The sequence below is a fragment of the Equus przewalskii genome, chromosome 6, assembly GCF_037783145.1.
Source record: "Equus przewalskii isolate Varuska chromosome 6, EquPr2, whole genome shotgun sequence".
Lineage (NCBI taxonomy): Eukaryota > Metazoa > Chordata > Mammalia > Perissodactyla > Equidae > Equus > Equus przewalskii.
In genome coordinates this window covers 38264441-38279024 of record NC_091836.1, presented here as the reverse complement: position 1 = coordinate 38279024, position 14584 = coordinate 38264441, and the positions used below count along the sequence as shown (strand labels likewise).

The following is a 14584-nucleotide window of genomic DNA, read 5'->3' as shown; positions in this document are numbered from 1 at the left end:
TCCCTCTAAGTTGTACCAAAATATTTCTCAGTACAGTCACTTTTGTAGCCAAACCTATTTTCTTTATAGTTTGCGTGTATCCTCAAGGTAGAAGATCAGAAGGATCAGACTGCAGTCTGTTCCCTTTAGATCTCTCCTGTTTCTCTTACAGGCAGAGAGAGAGCCATATGCTTGTCAAACTGCTGGAAGCTTATTCCCAGGAGCCATTAGAGGTAGGACAGGCACAGGACACAGTGCATAGATATAGATGAGTGGTGAGCTGGAGCCAGTTGTGAAATTTCATGGTACAGTTGTTACACACAGCCATTATTAAAAATTAAAGTATATAAATTCACAATTGAGTGAATTGAATTAAAATCAAAGATAATAAACACTTAGAACTTTTTAAATAATTATTTTACCGTTATCTATGCTTATGTACTGTGTTGTATAAATATTACGTGACAGGCGACTCACCATCTCTTTTCAACTCTCTATTGAGTTGTGTCATGTTGGTGCCTGGAAACCAGTGATGGTGGACCTACTTACACCATGGACACTGGCAAACATAAATCAAGGCCTTTCCCCTGAAGAGCCAGTTGTTACACATTACCCAACACATTGTGGGATGTAATAGCATCTTTGGCTTTTTCTCAGTTTATCTCAAAGACTTGTGGGAAGAGTACCAAATTGAAGATTCTCTCTTCCTGTAAGCCCATCCCTAAGTGTTCCAGCCTTATCTTTACATTGTTCTTTTCCTTCTGTTACTATGTTTTTATTACCTACTCCTTTACCCCTGAGGGCCCTAGATGCTGGTCTTTTCTCTGTCTTCCATCTTCTTCCTAGAGTTGAATGTCATTTTGACCCCTGCCAATATACCCAATTCCCCTCACCCTTCCCAGCCATATAAATTAAAACGTTAGAAATTGCTGCCACTGCAGAAAAAAATAATATATGAATCAGGACGATATAGTTCATAGATCATATTGAGAGTTCCAGTAACTTTTAATTGACATTTTGAGTTTATCAGGATTGTTTATATTTGGTAAATATTACATTAAGTATGCATCAGAAAAGTATAAATATGCATTAACTATATTTTTACAGTTAGTTACATTTTGAGTATATTTTCAACAAAACACAGGTTCATTTTTTTGTGGAAATTGTATAATCAAGAAATAGAATCTGTTTGCCTTTCACAAATTTATGGAATCAACTCTTAAATAAAAGACCCCTTAACAGTTAGGAGTGCTTTTGCCTTCAAGAAACAGAAAAGTGGACAGAGAAGGTTACTGCTTGCTACTGTTGAGTCTGTGGCTTAATGATGTCAGGCAGAAGTCTCTAAGATTCTCCTTGCCTTTCTTTTGAGGTTGAATATGGCTACTGCAGATCAATCTTGATAACTGGCGTTCACAGCAGACAGAAGAGACTGAGTGGTAGCAGTAGAGCTGCATTTCCGTGTGCTGTGGCCACACCTGGATGCTAGGAGTCGGGGAAACTGAATATTTAGTGTAGCTAACATTTAGTAGTATTACACTTTATAATAAAGGGAGACAAGTGAGCAGGAATTGGAGTTAGGCATTAGATGAACCTACTATAGACCTTGCCGTAGTACGCAAGAGCATTTCTCCCATCTACCTAAACCTAATGTATTGAGACAAATTTAAAAGGTGAAAATGTAACTAATATGTATGATATAGTTCCCCAAAGAGGTTCGTTAAGCTTTGTTCAGTCTTTGTGAAGAAGTGACGGAAAACTGGTTCTTATCTGCTGAAAGATATTCAAGTTTGGAAATTAGGCTGGCTGCTTTCACACGAAGTATTGAAATTGCTAATGTTATCCCCATTTTTACAATTTAAGAAACTGAGACAGATGTTAAGCAATTTTGTCTAGATCATAAAGCCTAGTAAATGGGTGAGCCAAGTTTAGAACCTGGTCTTTTTTTCTATAGCAAATTGCAGAAAATGTTTAAATTGAGATGAATTAGAACTTTATGGAAAGAATGATATTTGATAGTGAGGAAACTTAAGTATACACGTGCAAAAGATGCTAAGTAGTAGGCATCATATCCATGTAATGGAGGAGCTGGAGCCCTCTAGGTCTCTAGCAGCCAACATACTGGGATAATAATAGGTAACATTTTACGGTGCTTATCATAAGCATTTTGCTTATATTGATCCATTTAATTCTCATAAGAACCTTTATGAGCTAGGTAGTATTATTTTGTTTAGAAGAAGAAATGGAAACAGAGAGGCTAGGTTACAAACCTCATCTAGGATGTGGCAGACCTAGGATTGAACCCAGGCGCTCTACTCTTGAGGCCACACTGTTAACCAATACACCATATACCCTCTCATAAGAACTGATTTGTGTAAGAGAGAATGAGCAGGACTTTTCAAGTTGATTCTTACCTGGCTCTAACCAATCTTAGAAGAATTTCTATTTGTTCAGTAAAATAGGACGTTGAGTAAAATATGGCATGGAATTTCACCCATAAAACAAATACTTAAAGTATCATTTTGCAAGGCAGTGCATATGGACTTTAAGAATCCCAAATTCAGATCTTCCAAACAAAACTGATAATTTTTAATAACCCCTTTTCAGCTCATGATAACTGGTTACATCTTCATACTTTTGAGAAATACCATAGAATATCGATCCAGAAATTGAAATAAGAATGCAGCAAATGAGTATGTGAAAATAATCCCACACAGATGGAATTGTGCAGCTCAGAACTTCAAGATGAATCACACTCTTGGAAGACCATTCCATTCTTCCCCAGAGTCTGTCAACAGAGGGATGTACAAAGTGATGTAGTTTTCATGTTTCTGCTTTAACATCTGCTACATGGCAGCTCGATTATATTCCTATCTAAGAAAACATCTATAAATATTGGTAAAGATTTCCTTTTTACTTTTGTTTCCAAGCTGTTTATCTCTGTATTTATTCCATTAGCTACACAGTATCTCTGGGTGATCTGGAGTTCAGAATTTTCCAGCACATCTTCTTAGGATTCTTCCTAATGCCATGAGCAATTCTGCTACCAGGTCACAGTGGTGTGTTTTTCAAAGCTAGAGTCTGTCACCACTGCTGAGATTGGCTGTTTTCTTCTTTCTTGCTTTCCTACTTATCCACACGCTACTAGCTCTTTAACAACAGTAAATATGAGGATTTTAAATGAGCAGTTGTTTCACCAATTTCTTTTAGTTTTGTTATTTTTCACGAAACCTGTGGGAAAATGAAGAGAAAATTCACAAAAAATTTGCATGTGGCTTAGTGTTGATTTTTAAAAAATCATAGAGAAGATAATAAATATAAAAATTGGCAGTGGGGATGTCAACACAACTAGATTGAAATTCAGCAAAGTAAGTTAAGTGATAAAAATTATATCTACTGCATGCATAGCTTGGTATCAGACTAAATATTTTAATTGGTGTAAAAAGTTTGGGAAATTAAAAGCTAAAACTCAAAAAGCAAGCTTAGATATTTGGACAAATAAAACACATAACTCTATACACCATAGCAACAGATTGTCTTATTATTTGTTTGTGTAATTGGCATCATCTGTTATTTAGAGTCTTGGAATAACAGAATCATTTGGGAGGGACTATAGAGCACATTACTGGAATTGAATTGGCAGTGTTCACACGCTGGTCTGTTCTTGGTGTAGAATCCTCTCTTTGCTGCTTTTCTTCCTCAGGTGGGGCTCTTCCCTGGACACTGTGTTGAGTTAATTAATCAGAAAATTCCCCAGTCAGTGACCAACTCAGTGCCAAAACCAGGTGAGTACAGTTTTTCATTGGTGTGGTTATTTTATCAACTGCTTAAAGATACAAGTTTTCTTTTCAGTCGAACACATAGTTTGTTTTGCTCTTCTTTGCATTTATTGACATAGTTATGCATTCTTAATTTTATGTGGTTTTGATTTTTAATATATTCTTATTTCTCTGCTGATCATTTCACAAAGATTTGCATGCATTCAAAATTTTAGGCAATTTTAAAGAACTACTTGCTCCATTAAGTTTTGTCATTATTTGTTTTTACAATTAAATAGTAGGAATATAGCTTATTAATGGATAAAATGATAAATGAATATAACAGATTTAAAGAAGTGACCTGGAGATAGTATGATTAGTTGAAAATTAATAGATGATGGGAATGTGTATTTTATCAGTGCCTCTGAGCATCAAAACTATTTTAAACAGCATTTCTTATTACTTATATAGTATATTTGCAGTGCTGTGTAAATGTGTGGAGTATTTTACAAATAAGTAAAACAGTGTTACAGGGGTTAAGAATCTAGCAAATGGAAATTTTTGTTTTATTGGGGTCATTTAATCTGGACAAATTCTACAGAATACCTCGTCTGGAACTTTTTAATGTGATATAAATTTTTAAAAAGAAACTAAAAACAAAGACTAAATGATTTTGGAGGGAAGAGGAAGTAATTAAATTTATTTATCCTAGTTTGTATTACATCCCCTCCGCCCTTCCCTCTAATCCCCCAATAAAAGAAAAAGAAAACATTTCTGGGCCTCAGAATTTATTTGGGCTGTTTTCTTTAAAGTATTTTCTAACCTTAGGACTTCTGTGTAAGAATTAGGGAAAAAAAGTGTATTCTTTCTTTGTTTAGTATTTTCCCACCTCTGCCCCAAAGCATACATCAAACCATCTTTGCTTACAGTTTTTAGGTAAAAGTAAAGGGTAATAGTCCCTTTCAAAGCTTATTTCTTCATAGAGGGTTAGAGAGTCAGTGTTCCAGTTTTTCTCGTAGGAATTTTTAAATTTCAGACAGACTGCTTTTATTGTTGAGTAGAGAAAAATACTTCAGAACAGTGTTCTCTGCAGTTCTGCTTAAGCCAGGATTCTCAGTCTCTTTTCAAGGAATTTTTTTTTTTTTTAAAGATTTTATTTTTTCCTTTTTCTCCCCAAAGGTCCCCGGTACATAGTTGCATATTCTTTGTTGTGGGTCCTTCTAGTTGTGGCATGTGGGACGCCGCCCCAGCGTGGTTTGATGAGCAGTGCCATGTCCGCGCCCAGGATTCGAACTAACGAAACACCGGGCCGTCTGCAGTGGAGCGCGCGAACTTAACTACTCGGCCACGGGGCCAGCCCCTCTTTTCAAGGAATTTTTATCCTCTGTTAAATCCCCCTTCTTTGGGTACACTTACTAAAAAAGACTAATCAGTGGGTACTTGCTCAGTAAACGTTCTTTAGTGGTTGTGATGACTGTAGGATTGTTACCTTTTTTAAAATATGGCATCAGTAACTTAAAATCCCATACCCATTAGCAGACCCTGCTCCAACCCTTCTAGGCCCCCCAGCCCTGAGCAACTACTAATCTACTTTTCCATCTCTCTAGATTTCCCTATTCTGGACATTTCACATAAAGCATACAATATGTCATCTTTTGTGATTGGCTTGTTTCACTTAGCATAATATTTTCAAGGTTCATCCATGCATCAGTACTTCATTTTTTTTACAGCTAAATAATATTTCGCTATATGGATATACCTTATTTATCCACTCATTTTGGTTTGTTTCCATTTTTGGCTATTATGAATAATGCTGCTGTGAACATTCATGTACAAGTTTTTGTGGATATGTGTTTTCATCTCTTCAGTATGTATCTAGGAGTAGAATTATTGAGTCAAATAGCAACTCTCTGTTTAACCTTTTGAGGAACTACCAGACGGCTTACAAAGTAGCTGCACCATTTTACAATACCACCAGCAGTAGGTGAGAGGGCCAATTGCTCCAGATCCTTGTTTCTGCTTTTTTGATTATTAACATCTTAGTGGGTATGAAGTGGTATATCTTTGTGATTTTGATTTGCGTTTCCCTGATGACCAATGATATTGAGCATCTTTTTTATGTACTTATTACCTGTTTGTCTATCTTTGGAGAAATGTCTATTCAGATCTTTTTTTAATTAGGTTGTCTTTTTATTACCAAGCTGTAGGTGTTCTTTATGTATTCTAGGTGCAAGTTCTTTTTCAGGTAATATGATTTGCAAATATTTTCTCACATTCTGTGGGTTGTCTTTCTCTTTCTTAATAGTGTCCATTGAAGCAATAAAAATTTTTAATTTTGATGAAGTTCACTTTATTCTTTTCTTTTGTTGCTTATGCTTTTTGTGTCTTATCTAAGAAGGCTTTGCCTAACGCAAGGTCAAAGCTTTACTCTTTTATTTTCTTCTAAGAAGTTTATAGTTTTATATCTTGTATTTTAGTTTATGATCCATTTTGAGTTAAATTTTTGTGTATAGTATGAAGTTTAACTCCATTGGATATCTAGTTGTCCCAGCACTATTTGTGAAAAGATTAATCCTTCCCCATTGAATTATCTTGACTTCCTTATAGACAATCACTTGACCTTAGACATGACTATATTTCTGGACTTTCAGTTCTATTCCATTGATTTTTATGTCTGTTTTTATGCCAGTGCCACCCTGTGTTGATCACCACTGCTTTGTGGTAAATTTTGCAGTTGGGAAGCCTCCTACTTCTTTTTCAGGATTGATTTGGCTTTTCTGGGTCCTTTGCAATTCCATATGAATTTTAGAATCAGCTTGTCAGTTTCTGCAGAGAAGTTAGCTGAGATTCTAAAAGAGGCTGTATTGAATCTATATATCAATTTGGGAAGTATTACCATCTTACTAATATTTATTAAGTCTTCCAATCCATGAAAATAGCATGTTTTTCCATTTATTTATACCTTCTTTAATTTCATTCAGCATTCTGTAGTTTTCAGAGTATAAGTTTTGCATTTCTTTTAAATTTATTCTTTTCTTTTTGATACTCTTGTAAATGGAGTTGTTTTCTTAAATTCTTTTTCTTGTTGTTCATTGCATTGCATAGAAATACAATTAACTTTTGTATGTTAATGTTGCATCCTGAAACCTTGATGAAATGTTTATTAGTTTCAGTGGGTTTTTAGTGGATTCGTTGGGAAATTCTGTATACAAGATCATGTCATCTGTTAACAGATATTTTTACTTCTCCTTTCCAATCTGGATTTTTTTTTTCCTTGCCCAATTGCCCTGGCAAGAACCTCTAATACAATGCCGAATAGAAGTTTCCAGAAGAGACATCCTTGTCTTGTTCCTGATCTTAGGAGAAAGCATCTAGTAATTCACCATTAAGCAAGATGTTAGCTGTGGGGTTTTCATAGGTGCCTTTTATCAGATTGAGGCAGTACCTTCAATTCTTAGTTTGTTGAATGATTTTATTGCTAAAGGGTGTTGGATTTTGTCAAATACTTTTTATCCATCTATTGAGATGATCATGAGTTTTTGTAGTCACTATTTTGAAGTTATTAAAATTCAATATAAAAAACTTAGTGTGATTTCTTGTGCATTACTTTTATGTATTTCTGTTATATGAGCTTAACGTTTATTAGTTATTAAGCCTCATCTTTGATAATTTTGCCTCAGATATTCTGTAAACTGAGTTTTAAAAAATTAGCTTAATATTGGTATTAAACTGTATCAAACAAATACTTTCTCACATTTTGAATGTGAAAGTGACATTTCTAATAGTGATAACCTCCAGAAACTTTTAAAACTTGAGAAAGTTAATCAGTTATTGATAGTTCTGGAAAATAGATTTCTATAAAGAGACCTCTATGGCATTGTTAATTCTAAAGCAGTAATGGCGTAGAATGACAGCACACCTTCAAAAGTTAAAATGTTATCTTTTGGGAGCTGCATTGCAGAGTTGGCGTATTAGAATGTGTATTCTTAATACATTTTGAAAAGGATGATGAGAATTCTTTCCGCCTCAGGTTTGTTTCACACTTTAAAATTGTCTTTGCCTACAGTATAAACAACTTGAATGTTCTATTTATTTTTAACATTGCCATCTGTCACTGTTAGATGCCAAATCGGAAAGATGCAGCTATAGTTTGAGACTGAAATTTAAAGCTCCCTATGGTGTTACACAACAAGAGCAATAGGAAAAATTTTCCCTTTGGAACTCTTCTTAATGTTCTCACTGTGTTGAATTATTTGTGTATATGAAAATAAAATTAATGAGTCACTATGTCCTGACCAAGATAGCAGGTATCCATGGTGCCTTACGGAAAAGAAGAGGTGTCTGTGTGTGTGTGTGCGTGTGAGAGAGAGAGAAAGAGAGAGAAAAGAAGAGGAAGAAAGGTAGAAACTTGTCCATAAGAAATTGGTGTTTAGTTCAATCACCACAGATTATGGTTTGATGGGAGAAGATGAGATTGAGGTGGGAGGAAGAGGAAGGGAAAGCACATGTGGTTTTCTTTGTGTTTATTCTGCTTGGAGTTTATTAAGCAGCTGGATCTGTTTATTGCTGTCTTTCTTCAAGTTTGTTAAATGTTCTCTGCTATTATCTCTCCAAATATTTCTCTTATGCAGTTCTCTCTCCCTCCTTTCCTTTACACCTCAGTTATACTCTTTGATATTGTCTTACACGTCCTCTCCTTTCAGTTTGGATACTTTCTATTGGCCTATCTTAAAGTTCACTGGTCCTTCCCTCTGGATAGGCCTCTCTTATGTCCTTCTAATAAATTCTTCAGTTCTCAAATCATTTATTTCATTTCTACGATCAACATTTGGTCTTTTTTATAATTTCCATGATGGAATTCCCCATCTTCCCGAGTTATCCATCTTTTCCTGAAGAAGGAAAGAAAGGGGTGGGGGGAGGAAGGGAGAGGGAGGCATGAACTTATAAAAATGAGGGACTAAGGAATTTAAATACCTTCCCCCTGAGAACAAATTAGAAAATTTGGACAGAAGTATAAAAATATATCTTTAGAGCACTGAAGAGTTAATAAGGCAGTAAATAGTGACAGCTAAGATTGAGCAGAAGAAGGAAATCCAGAAAAGTGACCTCGGTATATGGAGACGTTATTCCTCTAGGGGATCTGCTGGTGGAGTAGAGAAAGTCACAGTGCCAGGGGAACAGCAGTTGCAGTTCAGAACCTGATAGGGCAGAGTTGCTGATAAATGCCCCAAGCTTTGAATTGGGATTTTTATGGAAATTTGCAACTGATTATAAAATTTGTATGGAAATGCAGAGCCAGAAATACCCAAGACAATTTTGAAGGACAAATAAAATAGGAAACTTAGTATATAGATACCAAGATTTATTGTTAAAGCTTCACTAATTAAGATACTGGTATTGATGCAAGGATAGACAAATCAGTGAAACAGAATAGAGTCCAGAAACAATCTGTTTATATAGATACTTGATTTATGACAAAGGTGGCACTGAAGAGCATTGTCAAAAGGACAGTCATTTAAAGAAATGCTCCTAGGTGACCTGGAAAAATACATATATGTATATCTCATCCTTGTTTAACACCATACACAAAATCCTTTCCAGGAAAATTATAGATCCGTATGTGAAAGATAAAACAGTAAAAACTTGTAGAAGAATGCAACCACCCCAATAAAATAGATATTTTGTGGCAAGAGATTTAATGCAGATATTTTATTTGATTTATATACCTGTGTGAAAAGCAGCACAGTTAAAGAAATGAGAGCATTCACTTCAGCCTTGGGTTTTAATCCGTATGCCTTATTTACTGTCTGTGCACATCATTTGGCTTCTCTGATTTTTCATTTCCTTATCTAAAAAGTAAGGCAAGATTCTCTTGAAGATTAGGCATAAGGCATTTAAAGCCCCTGGATTCCTAATAAATGTCAGCTGTTATTATTTATTGATTTATGTTTATCTACTATGTTATGTCATTTACATTCAAGGGTGTCAGAGATTACATCTATTCAGTTTAGGTAGATACTTATTTAATACGTTATTTGTTAGTACAAATCTGTGTGTCAGTATGTCACAGTATACCACTGAAACAAATCAATTACAGGACTTTTCATGGGACCGTGGTGGGGGAGCCTCTTTGGATGGTCACTGGAGTAGAGTTTGTGTCATAAATTTTTGTCTTCTTTTTGATGGTAGATGACTTTTGGTTAACAGACATAGAAGTAGCTGAGGCTTTCATTTTGCAGGAAGACTTAGTAATTAGATGTAACGTTGATGAAATCCTTATATTAACTTAAGAAGTAGTTTATAAGGTAACAGATTAGCCTGAATTTGTACCATACTTTTGAAATAAAAAAATTCTTTGTAGTGTTCTTTTAGGAAGCTGATCCTCTAGTATCTTGCTTTTTTTGTTGTTTTTCTTGCAATTTGGCCTAATTTTAGGTTTTTATCATTTATTTTCATTTATTTGCTTCTGGATTGTTTCTGTTTTCTTTTTTTGAGTTTCCAGCACTTTGCTCTTCTGTAACTGTCCTTCTTTCTTTCTTTTTCCTTTTTTTAAAGATTGGCACATGAGCTAACAACTGTTGCCAATCTTCTTTTTTTTTCCCTTGCTTTTTTCTCCCCAAATCCTCTCCATACATAGTTGTATATTTTTAGTTGTGGGTCCTTCTAGTTGAGGCGTGTGGGATGCCACCTCAGTGTGGCCTGATGGGTGGTGCCATGTCCGCGCCCAGGATCCGAACCCTGGGCTGCTGAAGCAGAGTGTGAGAACTTAACCACAGGGCCAGCCCCTGTAACTGTCTTTCTTTACATGTCACTTTGGTATGAAGTGACCAGACATTCTGTAGCAAATAAAATAGTTCCAGGTTTTTACTTATCCTGTGTGGAATGTTGTATTGAATATTCTTCCCATTGAACATATGTTTGCTTATATTCTGGAGGCTGATACTTTAAGAATTAGATGTTAAAATCAGTGCCTTAGAAATCATTGATATAAGATTCAAAGGAATACTAAAATACTAGAATGCCTAGAGAAGTTTTCTCTCTGAATACATCACAAGGGGTAGATCAAGACAATATTTTCTCACTCTGAATCAAGGCAAAACAGTTAGAATACGTACTTGTAATGTGCTTTAGGAATTCTTGTATTTCCATTATTTAAGTTGGAGTTTGGCTCTCAATAGAACCCTGTGAGGTATTGGGGATAGGGACTGTATTTCTGTCCCCTGACAACACCCCTTTTGTAACAAATGGAGCACCTGAGACTCAGAAATGTTAAACGACTTGCCTGAGGTTTCACAACTTGGAATTCTAGAAATCTTCTGATGTCTAAGAGTACTCATAGCCAACAGTTATGTGGTCCTTACTGTGTGTCAGGCAGTGTACCAAGTACTTTACATAGATTAACTCATTTGTGATTAATTAACTCAAGACCCAGAATTCTTCCCACCAAGGAACAGTGAATAAAGTTTATTGTTCTCTCTCTCAAAACAAATATTTATTTAATGTCTTTTACTTTTATTATAACAGGAGTAAATAAAAGTGTGTTTGGATTTCCACAAGGCCTATGTAAACAGAACAGAAGGGAGGGCGAAAGATGGGTTAAACAGCAAGTGATGAGACGTGCTTATGGGAACCTGCTAAATTTGCAAATTGTGTTTCAGCTGGCATCCTCTCTAATGTCTCTAATTAATTCAAGAAGTATCTTTCAATCTTTCCTCATTGTGTATAAAACATGACTGCAGACTCTGTTTTATTATGGCATTTCCAGCATCCTCCTTTTCCATTCTCCTGGTTTTTCTCCTTGTGCTCTCTACTGGGCTCTCCTTCTCTCTTCTCTGAACACATCATGTGGTTTCGTAGCTTTCCCTCTGCTTCTCCTGTTCCTACAGGCTGAAGTGCCCTCCTCTCTGTTTTGTCCAGGGGCACCTCCTTGTATTTCAGGACTCAGGCTGTCATCTGCTTCGTCTGTGAAAGCCTCCCTGACCGTCTCTCTCTAGCCCTCTCCTCTTTACCCCTGTCAGATCTAGTCGCAGCTGTTTCACTTGCTCACGTAAATCAGTCTCCTCACAAGTGATGAGTATGTATCATTCATCTTTATCTGCCCCACAGGATATATGTACAGTGGATGCACAATTAATACATGTTTGCTGTATCCTAATACTTACTACTAAAATAAATTTTCAGAATACAACTTTTGTTTAACTTCGGTGATTTCCCTCTGTGCCAGAATTATATACAAAATCTTTAGCCTAGAATTGAAGGTGCTCCATAAATACTGGAACTAACTTATCTTTGTAACTTATTTTTTGCTTTTTCGTATCTATATTCAGCGTCGGTAAAACGTTTCCTTCGTTTGCTCTCACTATACGTTGGGTTTCCCCACTTCCCTTGCCTGTGATCTTTCTCCTGCTGGAAGTGGCTTACTGTGTCCTTTACAAAGACTCCTTAGGCCACTGCAAACTTGAATGTGCATTCAGTTGGCCTAATCTCATTAAAAACTATAGATCAGGATTCAGTAGGCCTAGGGTGGGGCCTGATGGTCTGCTTTTCTAATAAACCCCCCGATAATTGCACCATACTGGTCCTAAGACTGTGAATAACAGGACTGCATTTCAGCCTAGTAGCTATTGTTTGTGTCACTCGTTTGGAAATAGTGTATGGCAGTGAGTTATCTTATTTTGAATTTGATACTTCATTTTTGTGTGTGTCTTTTTTCCCCACATAGATTGTTTTGCTTGTGGGCAGATATTCTATTTTATACTAATTTGCATCCTTTATACGTAACGTTTGCCCTAAAACAGTTGATTGATAATTATAAACGTGAATAATTTCCACTATAGTTATCAAAAATATTTCCTAAATTCTCATATGCCCTGTAGCCAGTACTACAGGTAGGCCCCTAATCAGTCTTCTCCTTGCCCTAAGTAAAGCAACTTTTCCATTTTGGGTCACTTTCAGTGTTCATTGATCAGAAATTAATTTAGTGTTGGACCTGTCCCAGTGGCGCAATGGTTAAGTTCACACGTTCCGCTTCTCAGCAGCCCGGGGTTTGCTGGTTCAGATCCCCAGTACGGACATGGCACCTCTTGGCAAGCCATGCTGTGGTAGGCATCCCACATATAAAGCAGAGGAAGATGGGCACAATGTTAGCTCAGGGCCAGTCTTCCTCAGCAAAAAGCTCAGGGCTAATCTTCCTCAAAAAAAAAAAGAGAAGAAAAGAAAAGAAATTAATTGAGTGCATACTAACTACTAGGGCTAGAACAGTGAACACAACAGACAGAAATATTGTCGTTTTGCTGTTTGTATTCAAGTGTGATGAGAGGGAGGTAAAAAAGGTAAACAAATGTAGAAGGTATAGTATGATAAGTGCTTTTGAGACAAAAAAAACCTAGAAGCAGGGTACAGGCCTTAGGAAGTGTTGGGATGTCCTTCTTGTTGGATTGTAATTTCAAAAGAGGGTAGAGTGGTCAGGGAAGGGCTCATCAGAAGGTTACTTTTGAGCAGAGACCTGAAGGAGATGAGGAGGGGAGATAGGTACATCCCTGGGGGGAGAGCTTTCCAGAGAGGGAACTACAAGTATAAGGAACTGAGCTGAATATCTCTGTGGCTCATGAAAGGATCAGCAGGAAGGCCAGTTTGGCTAGAGCATGAATGAAGACATGAGATGAGGTCTAGAGGTGAAAGGGGATCAGATTCTCTGGGAACTGGGTGCCGCTGTGCGGATTTTGGCTTTCATTTAAAATGAATGGGAAGCATTAGAAGGTTTTGGGTAGAGTTGTTTGATCTGCAGGATCACTTTGGTTGCTGTTTTAAGGCTAGGAGAGGACATGGTGGAAGAAGAGAGACTGGCAGTGGCTTTTGGAATGGGCCTGGCAAGAGATGATGGTGGCCTGGACCAGGATAGTTGCTGGAAAAGTGGTGAGAGGTGATCTGACTCGGGATATATTTTTGGCCGTGAAGCTGGCAGAATTTGGAGACATACTGTGTGAAGGGTTTGAATAGTTAGGTAGTTTTTATAATAGAACGACTGGAATGTAGCCATTGCCTTTCCAGTGAATTCTCTTGTTGCTCCTACCACTCGTACAAATACATCTCAGTCCTTCACAGGACAGCCTCCAAACATTTTGTGAAATACGAGAGAAAAATGACCTCTCCTGTGCCATAAGCAGTCAGAAGACAAAGCATAATGCTTTTCTGTCAGCCATGTTTTTTTAACTTTTTATTTTGAAATAATTGTAATCTCTTAGTCTAATCTCAGTTGAGACTATTCCTATCCGTGCTTAAATGTTAAGTAATGTGAGGGGCTTATGAGTTGTACTAACTGTTCCCAGAATAGCTTTTTCTACAGCATGGACTTCTTCCCCCCCCGCTTCTTTCTCTTGTTCTTTCCTCTCTCTTCCCTTTGTCCTCCCTTGCTGTGTTTAGTACTAACCAGGGAAAGGGTGGGAGGAGGGGTGTTTTTAGTTTAAATTTAAAAAAAAGAAAGGTAGCTTTGCCTTCTTCATTAGAAATAAACTTTAAGAGCCTCATTTCCTATTCAGCAAAATCCATAAATCCACAGCTATTCTTCCACTGGTAGAAATTAACATGTTTTGTTCCTGCCACAGATTGGGGTTCTCTATGGTCTTTCATATTTTGAAATCACATCAGTTCATTGTTTTTCTTATTGTGGCTTACTATTTATCAACGATTTTATATTCAGAGCCAAGTTCAGAGAGGACAGAAAGAATAAAGTTAATCAGTAGCAGATTTTTTTTATGATAAATACTCCTTGGTATCTTGAATCCGACAGTTCCTACTTGTGTGACCTTGACAACTGCTTCACCCCTCTGACTTGGTTTCCTCATCTCTAA

At 36.6% G+C, this 14584-nt stretch overlaps 1 protein-coding gene across 8 annotated transcripts in view; it reads left to right on the top strand.

The window, feature by feature from the left end:
• ARHGAP32 (Rho GTPase activating protein 32) overlaps nt 1–14584 on the top strand; it is a 318750-nt gene that overhangs the window by 248095 nt on the left and 56071 nt on the right. For 7 of the 8 annotated variants that reach the window (XM_070623424.1, XM_070623422.1, XM_070623423.1 and 4 more), the window contains one exon: nt 3680–3761. The exons of the other annotated variant lie outside the window; for it this stretch is intronic. In XM_070623424.1, the coding sequence (XP_070479525.1) occupies nt 3680–3761 (82 nt within the window). The remainder of the gene's footprint in view (nt 1–3679; nt 3762–14584) is intronic. 8 annotated transcript variants of the gene reach the window in all.